At 46.6% G+C, this 18373-nt stretch overlaps 1 protein-coding gene across 3 annotated transcripts in view; it reads right to left on the minus strand.

Moving 5' to 3' along the window:
• Window positions 1–18373, minus strand: part of PDS5B (PDS5 cohesin associated factor B) — a 772490-nt gene that overhangs the window by 621142 nt on the left and 132975 nt on the right. For all 3 annotated transcript variants that reach the window (XM_086935125.1, XM_086935124.1, XM_086935126.1), the window contains exon 7: window positions 610–690. In XM_086935125.1, coding sequence (XP_086791251.1) covers window positions 610–690 — 81 coding nt within the window. The remainder of the gene's footprint in view (window positions 1–609; window positions 691–18373) is intronic.

Below are 18373 nucleotides of genomic sequence, written 5' to 3' on the forward strand. Positions count from 1 at the left end.
GCCACTGCAGCAAATGGGAGTTGCTGTCGAACTGGTCAAAGCTTCCTCCATACTGAAAACATCCAAAAAGACACTGGATAACAAAGACCACCTACTAAAACATATGTGACTATCACTGGGGCGGCAATAAGCTAACCGAGATCCAAATTAAGTTTGTTCAATAGACTTCAGCGATAGCATTACTTCCACCCCAGAATGAAAATCTGATAAGCACTTAATGTTCGGCCGCGATATTCTAAGAGAGTTCTCAATATTTCCCTGGCATTTCCTGCATGGTATAGTATTTGTAGGGACACTATTTTCCTGAAACTTCACGTTTAAGATACTTTTTCTTGAAGTGCAGTACTGTGACATGCATTTACTTTTTGACATAGTATTCAGATTGCATTTCTTTCCTAACACCAGCCTTTTGAAAAAAAGCCAAATGTAAAATATGGAGCAGAAAGCAGTAATTCTGATAGAAAAGCACAGTAACAAAGATAATCATTGCAGTGAAGAACGGCGGCATGGAAAAAGGTTTCAGAAATGCTCCTTCTGAACAAGATCTCATTGCATCTCAAAAGAAGATGTGCACCCTTAATAACACAAGTATGCAAAATACTGACTTACATTAGTGATGTATGGTTCAATGGACTGGGCTGTTCTCTTCAACAGAGCCTTCGCCAGGTCATAAGCTTGTTTATTTAAATTCTGAAAAATAAAGAGCCTTGATTATCAAAAATACCTTGACTGTATCTCAAACTGACACAATTGATTGCCATCTCCAACAATTTCCACTTTTTTGACTCATCACAGAAAACCAATAGCAAACGAGAGGTATTAAACAAAAATACTTTTTGAAATAGCCGGTCGCAGATACCAAACATATGTAACTAGTGAGGCGAGATGATATGGTTGAAGACTATCTAATGGCTTGGAATGGGATGATCAATAAGATTATGGAATAACAAAACAATTGGACTCCCCAGTAGTCCACAGGGAACAATGAGGATTAAGTTGTAAAAATAATGTACCATAAACCTTTACACAGCACAAAGCTGCATGACAACACTCTGCTGTATACATGTGATGTCTTGTACCGGTGTACACTACTGGTTGCAACAACGTTTGTTTGACTTTGTAAAACTCAATAACTTTTTTTTTTTTTACAAAGAATTGCAAAAAGAGATATAATGCGTTAGCTGCACAGAATATATACATGTTCTCCTTATAGAAAATATGTCAAACACTCAGTTATTTTCCTACAGTGCACATTAACTGTTAGTAGCTCAAGTCAAACACAGAGATGGCATTCCACCTGTTGTCATCTTAACAGTTCCAGATCAGCAGATTTAATGCACAAAAAGATCCTGCCACAATGATCCCATTGGGTAAATAAAAAGGGTTGCACACGAGAGACAAGACCTATTACCTTGATAGTGGACTTGCCTGTGCCACAAAATCAGAAATCCAAGAGTATTACTAGCTAAATGAAGGCTCTCCGGACAAACCCCTGGAGCCTGTGCTTTGATTAGCCAGTCGTCCAGGTAGGTGAACAGATGTATCCACCCATGCCCCTTATATTACATGCATTTTCGAAATACTTTTTCCAAAACGCAAGATTGCAGTAGAGCATGTGCCAATTAGTCAACAGCAGAGTTGCTGTAATGGAGAAGAGTAAGCCACGAGTAAGGGACCTGAATAGGAGCCCTTTGCAACTACGTAAGTAGTATGAAGCACCATATACATCCTCCAATAGGATACAACATTGTGAAGATATTTTCAGCTTACTAGGTCATCCTGCACTCCCTCTCTGCAATTGTTTGGTAATCTTATTTTACAACTCTGAATACTAGAAGGAGGAGAGACAGCATAACAAGACAGGTGTATAAACAACTTCCATATACCTCCTGCATAAACGTAAGCTGCACCTACTCTAAAACATGCATTCAGAGTTAATACATGCAGAAAACATGCAGAGGGGCCCATGTGGCTGGACAACAAATATCTGTAATGGATGGCTATCCTTGCAAAGCCACATGTGATATCTTTATGCTGCTGGCATGAGCATAAACTCAGATTAACCTGTGCTCGGCGGGGGAGACATGTCACAGTGTTTTCCCAGGAATTAAACTTGATCTTGCTAACTTATTCACTTGGGAATTCATTGACAGCTAATGGTCCATGGTAATACTGAGGTTTTTTACCTCCTTCGATACTTTAGGAGGTGGTCCCACATCGTCACGCAAGGTGGGGGTGGTACTTTTTTCCAATCGAAACAGGCGAGTATATCAATTTTGGACGCATTCAATTTGACATGGATCCATGTCACCCACTAATCAACAGCTCAGAGCCAATTGAAGATTTTTCAGTTTCCAAGGTCTTTTGGGCTTTCCAGTTTAAGACATATGTTTATGTCATCTGCATAGTTATAGCAGGTGAACTGAAATTCATTGAGGACTTCATGTAGATGTTGAAAATCATGGGTGAGATGATAGAGCCTTGAGGGACCCCTGCTTTTATGATGTAGGGTTTGGCTAAGAAATGAGGAGTATAGATGACACTTGATCGGTTTTAAAGGTAGGATGTCATCCAGTCGAGAGCAGTCATCTCTATGCCGGCTCTGCGGAGTCTTTGGATTGGAGTGAGATGATAAACTGTGTCGAAGGCAGCTGAAACGTCCCAGTGAAGTACTGCAGCAACTCCGTTGTGGTCTGCTGTGTTTTTAAGGTCATTACAGATGATGATATGGGCAGAGTCTATGCGTCTCTTCCTGGACAGAATCCGGTTTGGAAGTTGGAAAGTATGAAATACATTGAGACATTTGCGTGTCAGCTGCTCTTTCTATTAGTTTGCCTAGGTCTGATCCAGTAGAACTAAGTCCATAACTGTTTGGCTCTTTAGGGTCCAGGTTTGTTTTCTTTAATAATGGGTGTATACATGCCCTTTTTTGAGTCTCTGGGAAAACTCTTGTTATCAAAACTCTTGTTGTTGAAGAATAATTGAGGATTGTTCTGAACGGTGCATCAGCAGAGGTTGGTAAAAGAATGTTCTTGAAGATTTCTGGTGGACAAGGGTCAGAGGGGCAGCCAACTAGTCTACTTGTTTTGACAAGATCCATAAAATCGGTTTCTAATAGTTTTTTGAAGGACTACAGAGGCTGGGTTAACCTACCCTTGGTGGGGTATTGTTGGAAAAAGGCTGGTGCTGGTGGCTTTCCTTTGGATTAAATAGGAACCCAAAAGATTTGCTTTGGTAATGTAATGCTTTGCCAATTGGTCAATAAATTCTTGGGAAATAGGATAGTTTCGTTCTGTGCTTTAGGTTAAAGGAATTCAGTGAGAATTTCATAAAATTCTTTTATTTGCACATTTTGCATTCCGAATTCTGATTTAACAGTAGCCTTTTCTGGCTTTTTTGATAGATGACTTGTATATTCGGTTGTATTTTTATGGGCAAAGTTTGTCTTGAGTGCCATTTGTTTTGAGTCAGGTTTGTTGCACCTTTATAATTTTTTGTTTAATCTTTTTAAGTACTGAATTCATCCAAGGGGCCAGTTTTCTTTGGGCATGTTTTGTTGTTTTTGGTGGGATTAGGTTATCAAAAGCTTCAAGATGTTACTCAGTTTTTTAACCATATGTATTGTGTCCAGATCTGTTTTGGATAATATTTGTGTTTCTTTGTCTTTAAATTTCAGTTTGTCCCAAAGTCAATTTGTGCTTGTTGGTATGTTGGCCTTAGGTGTGGAGAGTTGTGGTGCCTTTCCTGGACAGACCACTATTTAATCAAATTTCCTAACGCCATTACTGACAGGTCAGAGCAGGCGGCAAAAGCAGAAAAAAAAACAATCTTACAGACTTTGGACTAATATCACACCAAAGAAATGTTCTAGGGCCTGATTCTATCAATGTTGCTCTAGACAACTATCACTATGTCTCAGCGGCAACATTTGATAAACTTGCACCCTATAAAATATCTAAACAGACATCATCCAGCCCTCATGACCCCTGGTTCACCAATGACCTACGCCTGCTGAAGGCAGAGTGTAGGAAATTGGAAAGACGATTTCGAGGTTCAAAGACTTTGAATGACAAAGTAGATCTTAAATCTGCTCTCACTGAATACTAAGCTCTTATCAGAAAGTCCAGCAGGAGATTGATCTGCAATCAAATAAATAATGCAGATAACTCTTCCAAAGAATTGTGCAAAGTGCTTAATGATTTTATTCACCCTCAAGCGTGTGGTTTTGAAATACCTGCCTCTCAACTCTGCAACTTGTTTGCAGAATTACTTGAGGAAAAAGTTGAGGTGATCTATAGGAAATTTCTATTGGATCAGGATCGATCTACCTCAAACCTCCCAATGTGGCTTTATGACAATCCTTCCCCCCACTGGGATAAGTGTACACCACTGACATTACAGCAAGTTAACAGCCTTGCATAAAACCAAATAAGGCTATCCGATGGACTTATGTTCCTCAAAGACTGTAGCCTCTTTATCAGTAAAATAAGCAGCAGCGGTTCTGTCTTTGCTCAATGTGAGACGCAGGCTTTGTTTATGGGGCTCACTTATAAAAAGGTAGTACCTTGCACTAATCCAGGCAACCCTTAGGGTGATTTTAGTGGTTTTAGATAACCTTAGAAAGTTTTCTAAGTGGTAGCTGTGGCGAGAAGCCTTCAGGCTTAGTCCAGAAGGAGTGTAAAGCAGCTTGTATTAACAGTACTTAATCGTATGGTATAGGTTAAGTGAAAAATAAATCACACAGTGTAGTTATAAAAAATAGGTATTTTATTACGGACACTCACTAATACAATTGTACAACCTCCTACCCGGGGATAGAAGCACAAAACACACAATACTTAGGAAATAGAGCTCATAAGTAGCACAAATACAAAGTGGTCCCCAGGGGGCGAACACATCATATGCTAAAATAGTAGTATATGAACCACAACTTCATTCCAGGATGGCCCCATAGGACAGAGAAGCGTTCGTGACCCAAGGAACCACCCAAGGTAAGTACCCAGGAACTCCATGGAGGCAGTGTGCAGTGTGTAAACACGACCGCATGATCAATCCAAGCCAATGGGTAAGTCGCGTTTGCAATTTTAAAGGAAAAGGACCCTTCCCTGCGGTCTCTAAAGAAACCCAGTGGAAGATGTAAGGTTGGAGAGTCACCCCACGCGTGGATACTCAAGAACCAGGATACCTGCGCCAGGAGAGCCGGGTGCATAGGCGTCAAGTGACGTAGCAAACCGCTGTAGACCATAATGGAGGACTTCAGCAAAGATGCCGCTAGGGAAGACAACAAAGGAGACTGGAGGAACACAAAGGTGAATTCAGGAGGAGAGGTAACTGCAAGCAGAGGGGAAAGGGTCTATGTCACTCAGGAGTGACCCGGAGGCACAGATGAAGAATGCCCACCAATGTCGATAGGTGCAGGATGGTTGGCTGTGCCCTTATGAGGACGCTGTGCGGACCAGGCAACGCTATGGAAGACCAGGAGACTTTCACAAGCTGTCCCATGCCGGATGTCGAGAGTCAGTGGGTCAGTGTTCGGCAGAGGCACCAACACACCTTGGCAACGGCAACAGGCACAGAAATCAAAGAAGGTGCTGTGTCAGGACCAACAAGGTCCAAGTGACTCACTACGACAAGTAAGTCAGAGCAGGCCCAAAGCAAGCAGGGGAGCCCGCTGGAATCAAAGAAGTCCCTTGAAAGGACTTGAAGATTTCTGGAGAAAAGAGTAGCCCAGCATTACGCGACGCGGTGTATAGGGGCTCGGTTCTAGCGTTGCCGACGAGGGATACTGGCCACAGACTCGGTCTGAAGACAGTGCAGGCCCTGAAGGAGTTGGAGAACCGCCACCTGTGTTACTGAGCCTTTTGGGGTCCGTAGGGGCCCAGGATCAGCAAACCGGTCAGCTACGTTGCAGTGTCTGCAGATGCAAGTGAGTGACTACTTCACTCAAAGGGAGATTCCTTCTGGTGTCTTTGGATGTCCACAGACCCCGTGATGGACCTTTATGGAGCACGAACACTGACGGTGCAGCGGACTTGCAGGACTATGAGACCTGGAGCAGTCTGAGCCTCCCCGGTTGTAGTCTCGTTCCCAAGAAAAGTTAGATTCAGTCAGTTCGATGCGGTCAGTACAACATGGTCAGAATGTCCAGATGGTTGAAGATGACGAGGAGTTGTATCGGAATTGAATCCCACAATGAATCTAAAGCCCCACCCTCAGGTAAGCCCTTAAATACCCTTAGGAAAGGGTTGGTAGGATTCAGGGTCCCTCCCAGAGGAGTGGCTGGACAGTGAGGAGGATACTCCCATGTCCTTTGTCCAGTTTTGCGCCAGAGGGGCAGCCAACAGCTCCATGAACTGGTTTGAGCTGGAGTATGCAAGCAGGACACCAAATGTGCACTTCAAGCAGTCTCCGTGGTGCTGGTAAGCACCCCCACCCTGTCCCAATACACTAAATCCTGTCTGGGAGGTGATCACACCTCCCTGTGACAGGATACCTATTGTTCGGCCTTCCCCTGCGCAACCTTGGCTCAGCAGCAGGAGGGCAGAAACGTGTCTCTGGTTGACAGCAGCCCCAGCTTGCTGTCCAGTTCTGGAAGACTGGTACCGGAAGCACTGAGGGCCTTCCGGAGGAGCTTTACAGCGCATGGAATCATAACTCCCACACGGTTTATGGTGTGGGAGGTATGATTCTAACATGTTTGATACCAAACATGACCGGGTTCGTTACAGCCAGTTTAGAGATGGTCATCGTGTAATGACGCATGGCCACTCTATATGTCAAAATGGCTGATGCACTTACATCCTGGGAGAATGGACTATGAAGGTTGGTGGGGTACCCTGCTCATGCAGAGGCACCCTCACACTTGGGACCCAGCACCCTGCCTTCAGGATTGAAAGGGGTGACGTATAGGTTTTAAGTGTAGTGACCTCAGATATAGAGAAACTTATATCTGTGATAAGTGGTGCTAGCACCAGCTTACACAGTCTGCAATGGGAGGCCTCTAGTCACAATTTGAATGGTCTCTTATGGATGGCATAATAAATGCTGCAACCCATGGGGAACCCCTGGTGTCCCTATGTCCTGGGTACCTTAGTACCATATGCTAGGGACTTACAAAGGTACACCAATAGCCAATTTGGAGTGTACCTAAGTACTCACCATGTCCAATATAGGGAAGAAGCACTGAGACTGGGGTGCTGATTAGCAGTATCCTCGATTTTTTCCTAACTTCAGCTGTCAAAACGGTGCTTGCCAACTGGAAAGACACTACCAAGGCTACGTTCAAAGGGTGGTTGAACTGGATAACATTCCTCAGAGGTGCAGACAATACAGCACTTAGATACGCCCCATGTAAGAATCCCAACAGAGAGATGTGGACAACGCTAGATAAGTTTCATGACCCTTACAAACCCCCATGAAGGAAAGAAGGGCAGAATGAAACAACACAAGATAGGACGAAACACTAGGAGGGTCTTCCACAACTTCCAAAGCAACATCTGCATGTTTTTATCTGCAAGTTTTAGGTTTTACGTGTAACAGAAAGACTGACATAGAAGACTGCTCTGGCAGTTCCCATACAAAAAATAAAACATAGACCCCAATAACGTGAGCGATTATCGCCAGGTTTCTTCTTATCCTTTATTAGGAAAAATACTTGAAAGTAATGCAATTCTAGACCCCTCTCAATCAGGATTCTGAACAGCCAATGGTACTGAAACCGCATTGGTAGCAGTTGCTAACTCCATCTGGCTCTCTTTGGAAGCTGGTGCAGCAGCTACGCTGGTTCTAATAGACCTCTCTGCAACATTTGACACAGTTTCCAATACAGTTCTGATTAGCAGACTGCGCGAGATAGGTGTCAGGGGTGCTTTCTTGCAGTGGTTAGCTGATTTTCTAGAGGATCGCTCCCAAATTACCACTCAGGGCTCTTTCAAATGTCAGCAGGCACCTCTCACCAAGGATGTGCCCCAAGGCTCATTGTTGAGCCCAACGTTGTTTAATATCCACGTTGCTCCCTTGGCGCAGATTGTTATAACGTACGGTTTTGAAATAATCTTATATGCTGATGATATGCAGTTGATCATCTCTATAAACAGGGCAGTGTGAGTACTAAGCTTTGCTTCCCAATTTGTATAAGATATAATACTGCTTGGAAGTCCAGGAACTGTCTTCAACTGAATAATGAAAAGACAGGGTTCTTTCTGTTTGGCAGCGAGTAACATCTATGGTCTTTCGGACTGTTGGCCTGCGGAATTAGGTACTGCCCCATGCCCCAGTCAAACAGCAAAAAACTTAGGGGCAAAAATTGATTATGAACAGTCTATGAAAAACCATGCAACAGCAAAGAGAGGGACTTGTTTTGCGACCATGTGTATTCTGAAGAAAGTCTTTCCTTGGCTCCCGGCTTTGGATAGGAAAACGCTAGTCCAGGTACTGATTATCAGTTGCCTGGATTACAAGAATGCCTTGCTTATGGCAGCCAATAACACCCTTTTAACAAAACTTTAGTCATTCAAAATACTGCTGCCAGACTGGTGTGTAACCTCTCTGCAGGCTCTCCTTTGGTCCCATCCTGGGGTCCCTCCACTGGCTATTGGTCAGAAAGCGCATCTTTAAGACATGCTGTCTCATCCACAAAGCTCTACTACAAAGATCTCTGCAGTATCTGAGGGACAAATTATGTTACTACCATCCTGTACACACACTTAGGTCTTGTGAGAAGGAATTCTAGCTATTCCTCTAATTTGTGCAGCAAGATATGGAGGCAGGGCTTTCGCTTACACTGCTCCGAGGGCATGGGAATCAACTTCCTGATGAACTTCGCAGCTGTGTGGATTTCGCCAGATGTAAGAGACTACTGAAAACTTGAACATGTTAATTAATGGTTGCGTTACTTGAACAGGTCTAGCGCAGAGATACACCTCCTGGTGTAATTCGTTGCGCTCTAAAAATAGATAAAACCTAACAATCAGAACTCAACCCTAAGCCTTTGGTGAAATCGAAACCCTAGCCTAGGAATCAGTTAGAACACAGAAGCAACAAACAATAATAAACCTATTTTAAAATCATGTGACCTTAAGCTTAAGGGGCTGTGCAAGGTGTCAGGTGCCCTGTAAAGCATAAACTGGTGTGAAGGAGAGGGGGTTTGGCAGCTGCTCCTGAGTTCAGAATCTCCTTGGATACAGACCGGTCCAATACACATTTTGCAGGTCCTATTCAACCCTGCAGGTAAGGTCAAATGTAAAGCTACTAAAAAACGATTTTCGAGCACTTAAAACCCTTATGCTACCTACAATTTTCAAAATAAATTTCTAACCACAAAACAGGTGGAGAAGTCTGGTAAACACCCGCTCTACAAGAAGTGTTTTTTTAAAATCAAAATTCCACGGACCTGATAATTCTCGCCTCGGTGCCTATTAAAATCATGGAGTCCCACTCTGCAACTCTGGGCAATAGCTTGCTTAATCTCCACAACGGCCCCCACAACGCTAAGGATGCCTGGCCTCCACCTTGGAGGTGCCCAGGAGTGGACGCCTCACATGGAAAGCCAGGATGGGTTCCACACCGGTATTCGTACAAGCGCCTTGAGACCCTTGCGGGTGAGTAGTGCGCTATACAAGTATCAATTTACATTAAGTTTACTCTTTTTCTCAAATTCCTAGACAGGTCTTTCTTTGGCAGAGAACTCAGAGTTGGAAAAACTAGTCTGCCTGCTATCTGCACTATTCTTTCTCCTGCATTCAAAAGAAAACTTAAGCCATCTTACACTTTTCCTCCCTTATACCTCAAATTACCTGCTCTTTTCTATGGAGCCAGGTGTTTGGCCTTTTCTGGCAGACCTAGAGTGTCCTTCAGATTTGTGAAATTAATTCCACCTATGTTTACTCGTTATTGTATAAATCATGCACAATGTTCTCGGTTTGAAAGAACCTTCATCTATGTAAATATCTTTAAATTCATATTTTGTTATAATGCACTATTCTATGTAAATTACAGTTGTACCAGAGCTTTGTACACACCCTATAAAAATGTTCAACAGAAAAAAGTACAGATTTACTTTGTCAGTATGCAAAAGGTGAAAGCACAGGAACACTTTGGCCCTACTTTTAAGGTATTTGGAAGGATGAACAGCAAAAAAGATTTAGGAAAGTCTTGCTAAGTCAATATCTAAGGAGTTTTTTCACACTGTACATAAAAAAGCACTGGCGACGCGCAAAAGATCTGGCATTCTTTCGGCTTTGTTTTGTCATTGGTTTTGCAAACTTTCATTGTTGGGAGTGAGATGTAGTGTCCTTGCCAATACAAAACAAGTTCCTAAAAGCCCAAATATTTTGGGGTCTCAAAAAGCATACATGCTTGCAGAGTGCTCCGTGAGAAAGAGCAGAATGCAGTCATTCATGGTGAAGTTAGCTAATGGCTGGAGTGGGGGAGCCAAGCGCCCTATACTGCATGTTGTGACGGCCCAAAGAAAAATTTAAATGACAATAATAGACCAAAGTATAAAGAGTCTGCATGAAAGCCCCTATAAATAACAATAAAAAATATATAATTTTAGTAAAATTAAAACTTCTAGGCCAATGCCCAACCTACAATTTAACAGAAAATGGCTATTTTTTTCTATGTTTGGATGTGAACTCACTGTAGGGAAGAAAAAAAAAACAATTACTGATGCTTATTACTTTTAATCAAATATGGCTGCAATATTCAACCAGAAAATGTTCTAGAGATTAACTTTCTAAATAAAAAATGCCATCCAGACCCAGGCTTCCAGCAAAGGGTCTAACTAAAACACAGTACTTTAGACCACGTGGTCATGATTAAATTTAAATTCATACGTCAATCTTTTGGGACAGGAGGAAATTCCAAGCAGGAAAAAGGTTTTCCATAAAGTTAAGATAGGCAAGATCTTTAAAGAATGCACAGTTGTAATAAAACCGTTATAACAAATTAAATGAAATAAGAATATAACGGAAATCGACCTACACAGAAGCACCATTTTGTAGGGCCTATCTATTCAAAAACAAATATATCCTACATAGGTATGGATAAAGAAGATCACATTGAGGCCAGGCTCTACAAAGATCTGATGTGGACCTAATAACACAATTTCCCATGAAAACCTCCAAAAGGAAGTTTCCCAGCAAAAATAGGACAAAAGGCTGAACAAAAGTGAACTAGATTTAGCAGGCCTGTATAACGTGGTTCCATTTGGTGCTATGTGCTTACTGGTTTGGTGCATTTGTTTACACATTAGGGGAGAAAATGACTCTGTCCAAATCCCATGCATACGTCACACTGTACATCTAGTCATGATAAAGTTCAAACGAAAGAAAACAACCTTCTGATTGGAACACTTTTCCAGATGTACAAATGGGGTACAAAAATGATTAGCTGAAGGTCTCTGAAAAGTTTGATAGAGGCTGGCCAACTTGGATCCCCTGAATTTAATTGCAAATATCAAGATGAATAATGCAAATGCTACTTACCAGTATGCATCTGTTCTTGGCATGTAGGGCTGCTGACATTCATATCTGTGCATAGATCGCCGCCTAGTGTTGGGTCCGGGTGATTGCACATTGTTGTCCTGGAAGAGTCTTCGAAGTATCACGAGATAGGTGGCTCCTCCCCTGGACTACAGCGCGCATGGGCATCGACTCCATCCCCAGATTGTTTTTAGCCATTGTGGCCGAGATGGAGTGAACTTTGTGAGTGATGACCATGGCATGAAATGCATGTAAATACTGCAGCTGCTACAGGCGCCGGGGAGGAGGGCGGGCGATATGAATGTCAGCAGCCCTACATGCCAAGAACAGATGCATACTGGTAAGTAGCATTTGCAGTTCGAGGCATGTGGGCTGCTGAATTCATATCTGTGCATAGAATACATAGCAGTCCCTCCATTAGTGGCGGCCGCCCGTGCCAGCTGCAGCAGTTTGGAAAAGTGTCTTGAGAACAGCCTGCCCTACAGCTGCCTGCTGTTTAGAGTGCACGTCTACACAGTAATGTTTTGTAAATGTATGTGTGGTAGACCATGTGGCTGCTCTACATATGTCCTCTAAGGGAATGTTTCCAAGGAAGGCCATAGAGGCCCCCAACTTTCTGGTGGAGTGGGCTCTTGGTGGAATTGTAAGAGTACGTTTAGCTTTTGCATAACAGATCTGAATACATTTCACAATCCACCTAGCAATACCAGCCTTGGAAATAGCGTTACCTTTGTGGTGTGACGCAAAGGCAACGAAAAGCTGCTTCGTCTTTCTAAAATCTTTGGTTCTGTCAATGTAATACATTAGTGCCCTCTTGACGTCAAGGGTGTGGAGCATCCGCTCCGCCAGTTACTCAGGATTTTGGAAAAACACCGGCAACTCAATTGTTTGATTTATGTGGAATTGAGACAACCTTGGGTAGAAATTTAGGATTAGTGCGGAGCACTACCCTGTTCGCATGGACCTGGAAGAAAGGTTCCTGAATTGTGAGGGCCTGCAGCTCACTAACCCTCAGTAGCGATGTAATTGCTACTAGGAAAGCCACCTTCCAAGTCCAGAATTGAAGTTCGCAGGAATGTAGTGGCTCAAAGGGAGGACCCATCAGCCTTGTAAGAACCACATTGAGGTTCCATTCTGGAGCTGGAGGGGTCCGTGGTGGAATGACCCTTTTGAGTCCTTCCAGAAAAGCTTTGATAGCAGGCACCTTGAAAAGTGAAAGGTGCTGTCTATTCTGGAGGTATGCGGCCATCGCAGACAGGTGAATGCGGATGGAAGTATATGCCAAATTACACTGGTACAGATGAAACAGGTAACAGATGATGTTCTGAATGGAAGCCTCTAGTGGATTGATGTTGTGGTTTGCACAATAAATGACAAACCGCTTCCATTTGGCCGCATAACAGGCTCTAGTAGTGGGCTTTCTTGCCTCCCGAATGATGTCCATGCAATTCGGAGGAAGGTTAAGGTAGCCAAACTCTAGGACTTCAGGAGCCAGATCGCCAGGTTGAGCTGTCGCGGATCTGGGTGCTGAATGTCGCCATGGCTCTGCGTCAGAAGGCTGGGTGTGAGGCGAAGCCTTTGATGCGGTACCACGGACAGTTGCAGAAACGTGGTGTACCATGGTTGGCGAGCCCACGTTGGAGCAACCAGGATGAGGGTCATCGAGTGCTGCCTGAGCTTGCGTGCCACCAGCGGTATCAGGGGTGCTGGGGGAAAAGCGTACGCAAATTTGCCTGACCAGTTCATCCATATCGCATTGCCCTGCGATTGCGGGTGTGGGAACCTGGCGGCGAAGCTTTGGCATTTTGCGTTCTCCCTTGTGGCGAACAGGTCTATTTCTGGATGACCCCATGTCTGAAAGTACGGCTGGAGTACTGATGGGTGTATCTCCCACTCGTGCATCAGGTGGCTGTGCCTGCTGAGCAGGTCCGCCATCTGGTTGTCCTTGCCTGGGAGGTGTTCTGCCATGAGAAAGATGTTCCTCTGAATGGCCCACTTCCACATGCTCTGAGCCAGATGAGACAGCTGTGGAGAGTGTGTCCCTCCCTGTTTCTGAATGTAGTACATGGCCGTCATGTTGTCCGTCCGGATCAACACGACCTTGTTGCACAGATGTACTTTGAACGCCTTTAAGGCCATGAAGATTGCCATCAGTTCCAACACATTGATGTGCATCTTCTTTTGCTGTAATGTCCATAGTCCCTGCACTGTGTAGTGGAGTACATGCGCTCCCCAACCCTGGAGAGAAGCGTCCGTCGTCAGGATAATCTGTGGCACAGGCTCCTGGAACGGTCGGCCCTTGCAAAGGTTTTGTGGATTCCACCAATGCAGAGAGTTGTATGCCCGACCGCTCACCAACACTAGGTCTTTCAATTGCCCATGAGCCTGAGTCCACTGACGTGCTAAGCACTCCTGAAGCGGGCGCATATGAAGTCTCGCGTGCGGGACAATGGAGATGCAGGAGGCCATCATGCCGATCAACTGCATGAACACTCGTGCTGGAAGTGAGTGTTGAGGTCTGAATTTTTGAATCAGCGATAGAATGCTGTTGATCCTCACTGAATTTGGCTGTGCTGTAGCCACCAGAGTGTTTATGGTCGCGCCCAGGTACTGCCGTATGTGAGCGGGCTGGAGATGGGACTTTGGGTAATTCAGTGAGAATCCCAGATCGTGCAGAAGGTGAATGGTTTGGGACACGTGGTCGGCGCACTGTCTGTGCGACTTTGCTTGAATGAGCCAGTCGTCCAGATAGGGGTATACGTGGATGTTCTGACGTCTTAGATGCGCCGCCACTGTCGCCAGGCACTTTGTGAAGACCCTGGGCGCCGTGGTGACCCCAAAGGGCAGAACCTTGAATTGGTAGTGCTGGTCTTGAATGGTGAACCTTAGATACTTTCTGTGTGAAGGATGCAGGGGAATGTGAAAATATGCATCCTTGAGGTCCAGAGTTGCCAGGAAGTCCCCTTGCTGAGGCAGTGGGAGAACCTGTTGCAGAGTAAGCATATGAAAATGCTCTGACAGAATGTACATGTTGAGAGGTCTGAGGTCCAGGATGGCGCTGAGAGATCCGTCCTTTTTTGGGATTAGAAAGTACAGGGAGTAAACCCCTGTTCCCCTTTCCTGCAGTGGAACGAGCTCTATTGCCCCTTTTTGCAGCATGACCTGAACTTCTTGCTGCAACAAGTGCAAGTGCTCGCCGGACATAGGACGGTTTTTTGGAGGTATGTTTGGTGGGATGGAAGTGAGTTCCAGACAATAACCGTACTGAATAAGAGATTTGACCCACCTGTCCATGGTGATGGGCCTCCACACGGGCAGGAACTGCTGGAGTCTCCCCCCGACCGGTGTTGTGTGGTCGGGGGGCAGTGACAAGGCGTCACTGTTTGCTGGCGGTGGAGGACCTGGAGCTGTTATTTCCACGTCCTCTGCCCTTGACGTTGTTGCCACGGTATCCACCCCTACCCTTGTTGGTATATGAGGTTTGGGTGTTAGTCTTATAGAATTGTGTGGATTGTGACGCTTGACCCCTTGAGGTGCCTCTGTTATTGGAGCGGCGAAAGGAACCACCCCGAAACTGCTGGGACTGAAGGGCACCCATAGATTTAGCGGTGTCAGTGTCCTTCTTCATCTTTTCGAGTGGGCATCTACTTCAGGTCCAAACAGGTGGTCTGGATTTACTGTTTGGTTGAGGATGGTGGTCTGAATGTCTGGTTTAAAGCCTGATATTCTGAGCCATGCATGCCGGCGCAGCAGAACGCTAGTATTTATCGCTCGCGAGGCGGTATCAGCCACATCTAGAGCACACTTGATGGAGGCATTGGTAATGAGTTTACCCTCCTGAATCAGCATTTCTGCACCCTCCTTATACTGATCTGGCAAGTGCTGTAGAAGTGTTTCTAGGGTGTCATAGTGTGCCCTATCGTAGCGTGCAAAAAACGCCTGCGTGTTTGATATGCGCCATATATTGGCTGCCTGCGCAGCAATACGTTTCCCTGATGCCTCAAACACTTTTGATTCTTTGTCAGGGGGAGGAGCATCACCCGTGGTCTGTGAATTGGCTCGTTTACGTGCGTTAGAGACAACCAAAGAGTCCAGTGGCAACTGTCCCTTGATGTATGTTGGGTCAGTGGGCGCTGCCTTGTATTTTTTATCAATGCGAGGATTGATGACTCTTGCCCGGGTGGGCTCCTTGAAAACCTCTGGCGCATGCTTTAGCACACCTTTGAGCATTGGCAATGTCTTGACGGTCTTTTCAGCCACTGAGAAAGTGTCAAAAAGAAAATCGACATCCACTGGGTCGGCGTGGAGGTCGACATCATGGTTGGCCGCAGCTCTTTCAATCAACGCGTTGAAGGCTGCAGAGTCCTCCGTTGGTGAAGTTTTTGCAGCAAAAAGCTGCGGCTCGTGTCCCGACTGAGGGTCCTCGGGGTCGCCTCCCGCAGACCATGGCTCATGGACATCCTCTGGGTCAGAGTATGCTGGATAATTATACTCGTCCTCCTCGTCTCCGTCACCCTCCCCAGCGTTAGAGTGAGTGGGTGAGAGGTCCAGACCCTGTGGAGATGTCGGCTCCATAGGGGCAGATGCACCGGCAGAGTCCAACTTCTTTTTAAGGGGAATATGGAAATGTTCCAACGCAGGCTCCGGGGTGATTTTCCTCTTGAGGAGAGAGAGCTTGCCTGTGTTGGCGTCGATGAGGACCTCTCGACGCTCCTCATCTGCCAGTGGTTGATGCCGTGTCTTCGGCACCACCAATGGTGCCTTTGGCGTTGAAACCAGCTTTAAAGGCACCCCGGCTCCATGTTTCGGAGCGAAGGCCTTCGGCGCCGTTCTCGGCGGTAGCGTGAAGTGAATCAGCTTCTGCGCCTTTGCCGGCTTCTGTGGAGGCTTGTGCGGCACAGCGTCCTTTGGCTCGGTCGCCGCGGCTTCCTCCCGAATCCGCTGCAGGGACTCCGAGACCTTCTTGGTGAGGGATGGGGAGGGCCGGATCGGCTCGAGCGAGTCCTCCGAGTCCGGATTTGGGTCGGCGACCAACGCAGCCGTCTTCGGAGCCGACGCGGCACCTGCCTTCGCCTTATCGACTGGGATTGGTGCAGTCATAGGCTTGGGGTCGTCCTGACGCTTCTTCGGGGCCTTCTTATGGTCATCGACCTTCTTGGCGTCGACGCGACTCTTTAGAGCGTCGACCAGCTTCGGCGTCGACGCCGCCGCGTCGGGGGTCTTAGCCTTAGGCTTCGGCACCGTGGTCTTCGGATCGGCCATTTTGGCGTGGCTCTTAGGCTCGACAGCCATTTTGGATTTCTTCGGCGCCGAGGTCTCCGGCGCCTTTGACCCAACCAGTGAGACTTGCACTTTCGGTTTCGATCCGGATGGTGTTGACCCCGATGGCTTCACTTTCGGTTTCTGGACCGGGAGTGGCGCATCACCAATGTCCGTGGCCGGGCCTGGAGGCGGGGCCGTGGGACGAGTATTAAGGTCTTGGGTAAGGCCCGAAGTCGATCCTCGACCTGGGCCTCATGATGGGGATTGACCCCGGAGTCAGTCTGAGGATGCTCCTCCTCTGAGCTATCCTCCACGGTGGCAATGGCCCCGTCGTCGTCCCCTACCTCCTCGACGACTTCATCGAACTCCTCGTCTCCCGCGTCGTAGTCTTCTTCGCCCTCCGACGCCGGGTTAGAGTCCGAAACATTTAGGACGGTGTCGTCTTCAACATCCTCTTCAAAGATGTTTGCTGGTGGGGGTGCCGAACTCTGGGCCTGCATTCTTGCGGCCCGGCGTAGCTTGAGAGTCTTCTTCGACCGGAACTTGGAGCAGGCCATACACTTGGCCTCGTCGTGGTCCGGCGACAAGCACTTGTTGCACACAGGGTGCACGTCGGTGTGCGGGTACTTTGAGGCACACACTGGGCACCTCTTAAACGGACTTCGTTCCATGTTGAAGTAGTCTGGAGCGTCGTGTAGGCCCGTCCGCGCCGACAGCACGCGGAAGGGCAGCAGTTGATCGGAGCCGATGAATAACCAACCCGACCGATAACAATACCGACGCGAGATCCTAAAGACCTTTTGGTCTCAAGTAAGGAAAGTTAAACAACTATCGATTCCGACAGAGGGAACCGAAACACATCCGAACCCAATGGCGGAAAAAAACAATCTGGGGATGGAGTCGATGCCCATGCGCGCTGTAGTCCAGGGGAGGAGCCACCTATCTCGTGATACTTCGAAGACTCTTCCAGGACAACAATGTGCAATCATCCGGACCCAACACTAGGCGGCGATCTATGCACAGATATGAATTCAGCAGCCCACATGCCTCGAACACAATGCAATGGAAATAATGGAAAAAGGCTACTATTCTGCTCACACAGCTTAACTTGAAGTGTGCTGCTCCATCCGTCGAGGGAGGAATCTCTGCAACACGCCAATCAGTGCTTCTTTGGCCACAGCCTCCCCTCAACGCGGACTCGCTGGTGTGAGCGCGTCCTGCAATCGGCAGGACTTGCTAACGCTCCCAGCTTGAGTCCCTAGGGTTGAGGCCAGAGGCGAATACCATCAGCGAGGGCACAGACCGGGGGACTGCGAGGACCGGCATTCTTCACGCAGCTCAGCTGGTTCCTCTTCCCCCGGCGGCCGCGCCCACGGACACGCCCACCGCCTACACGTACATAGCTGATACAACCATTACCGCGACGCGGGACGCGTGCGGGGCGGAGCACGGGGCGAAGACCGGGCAAAGAGCGGGCCGTTTGAGGCCGTTCGAGAACGTGAGAGACCGGTCCGGGCCCTTGCTTTAAGCTCTGCATTAACGGTCTATCACTGCAGGTACTCTTCAAAATCACCTCTGCGAAGATAATTACCCTTTCTTACCATCAATCAAGTTCTAGTATATTTCAT

This window comes from Lissotriton vulgaris, chromosome 8 (genome assembly GCF_964263255.1).
Source record: "Lissotriton vulgaris chromosome 8, aLisVul1.2, whole genome shotgun sequence".
Taxonomy (NCBI): domain Eukaryota; kingdom Metazoa; phylum Chordata; class Amphibia; order Caudata; family Salamandridae; genus Lissotriton; species Lissotriton vulgaris.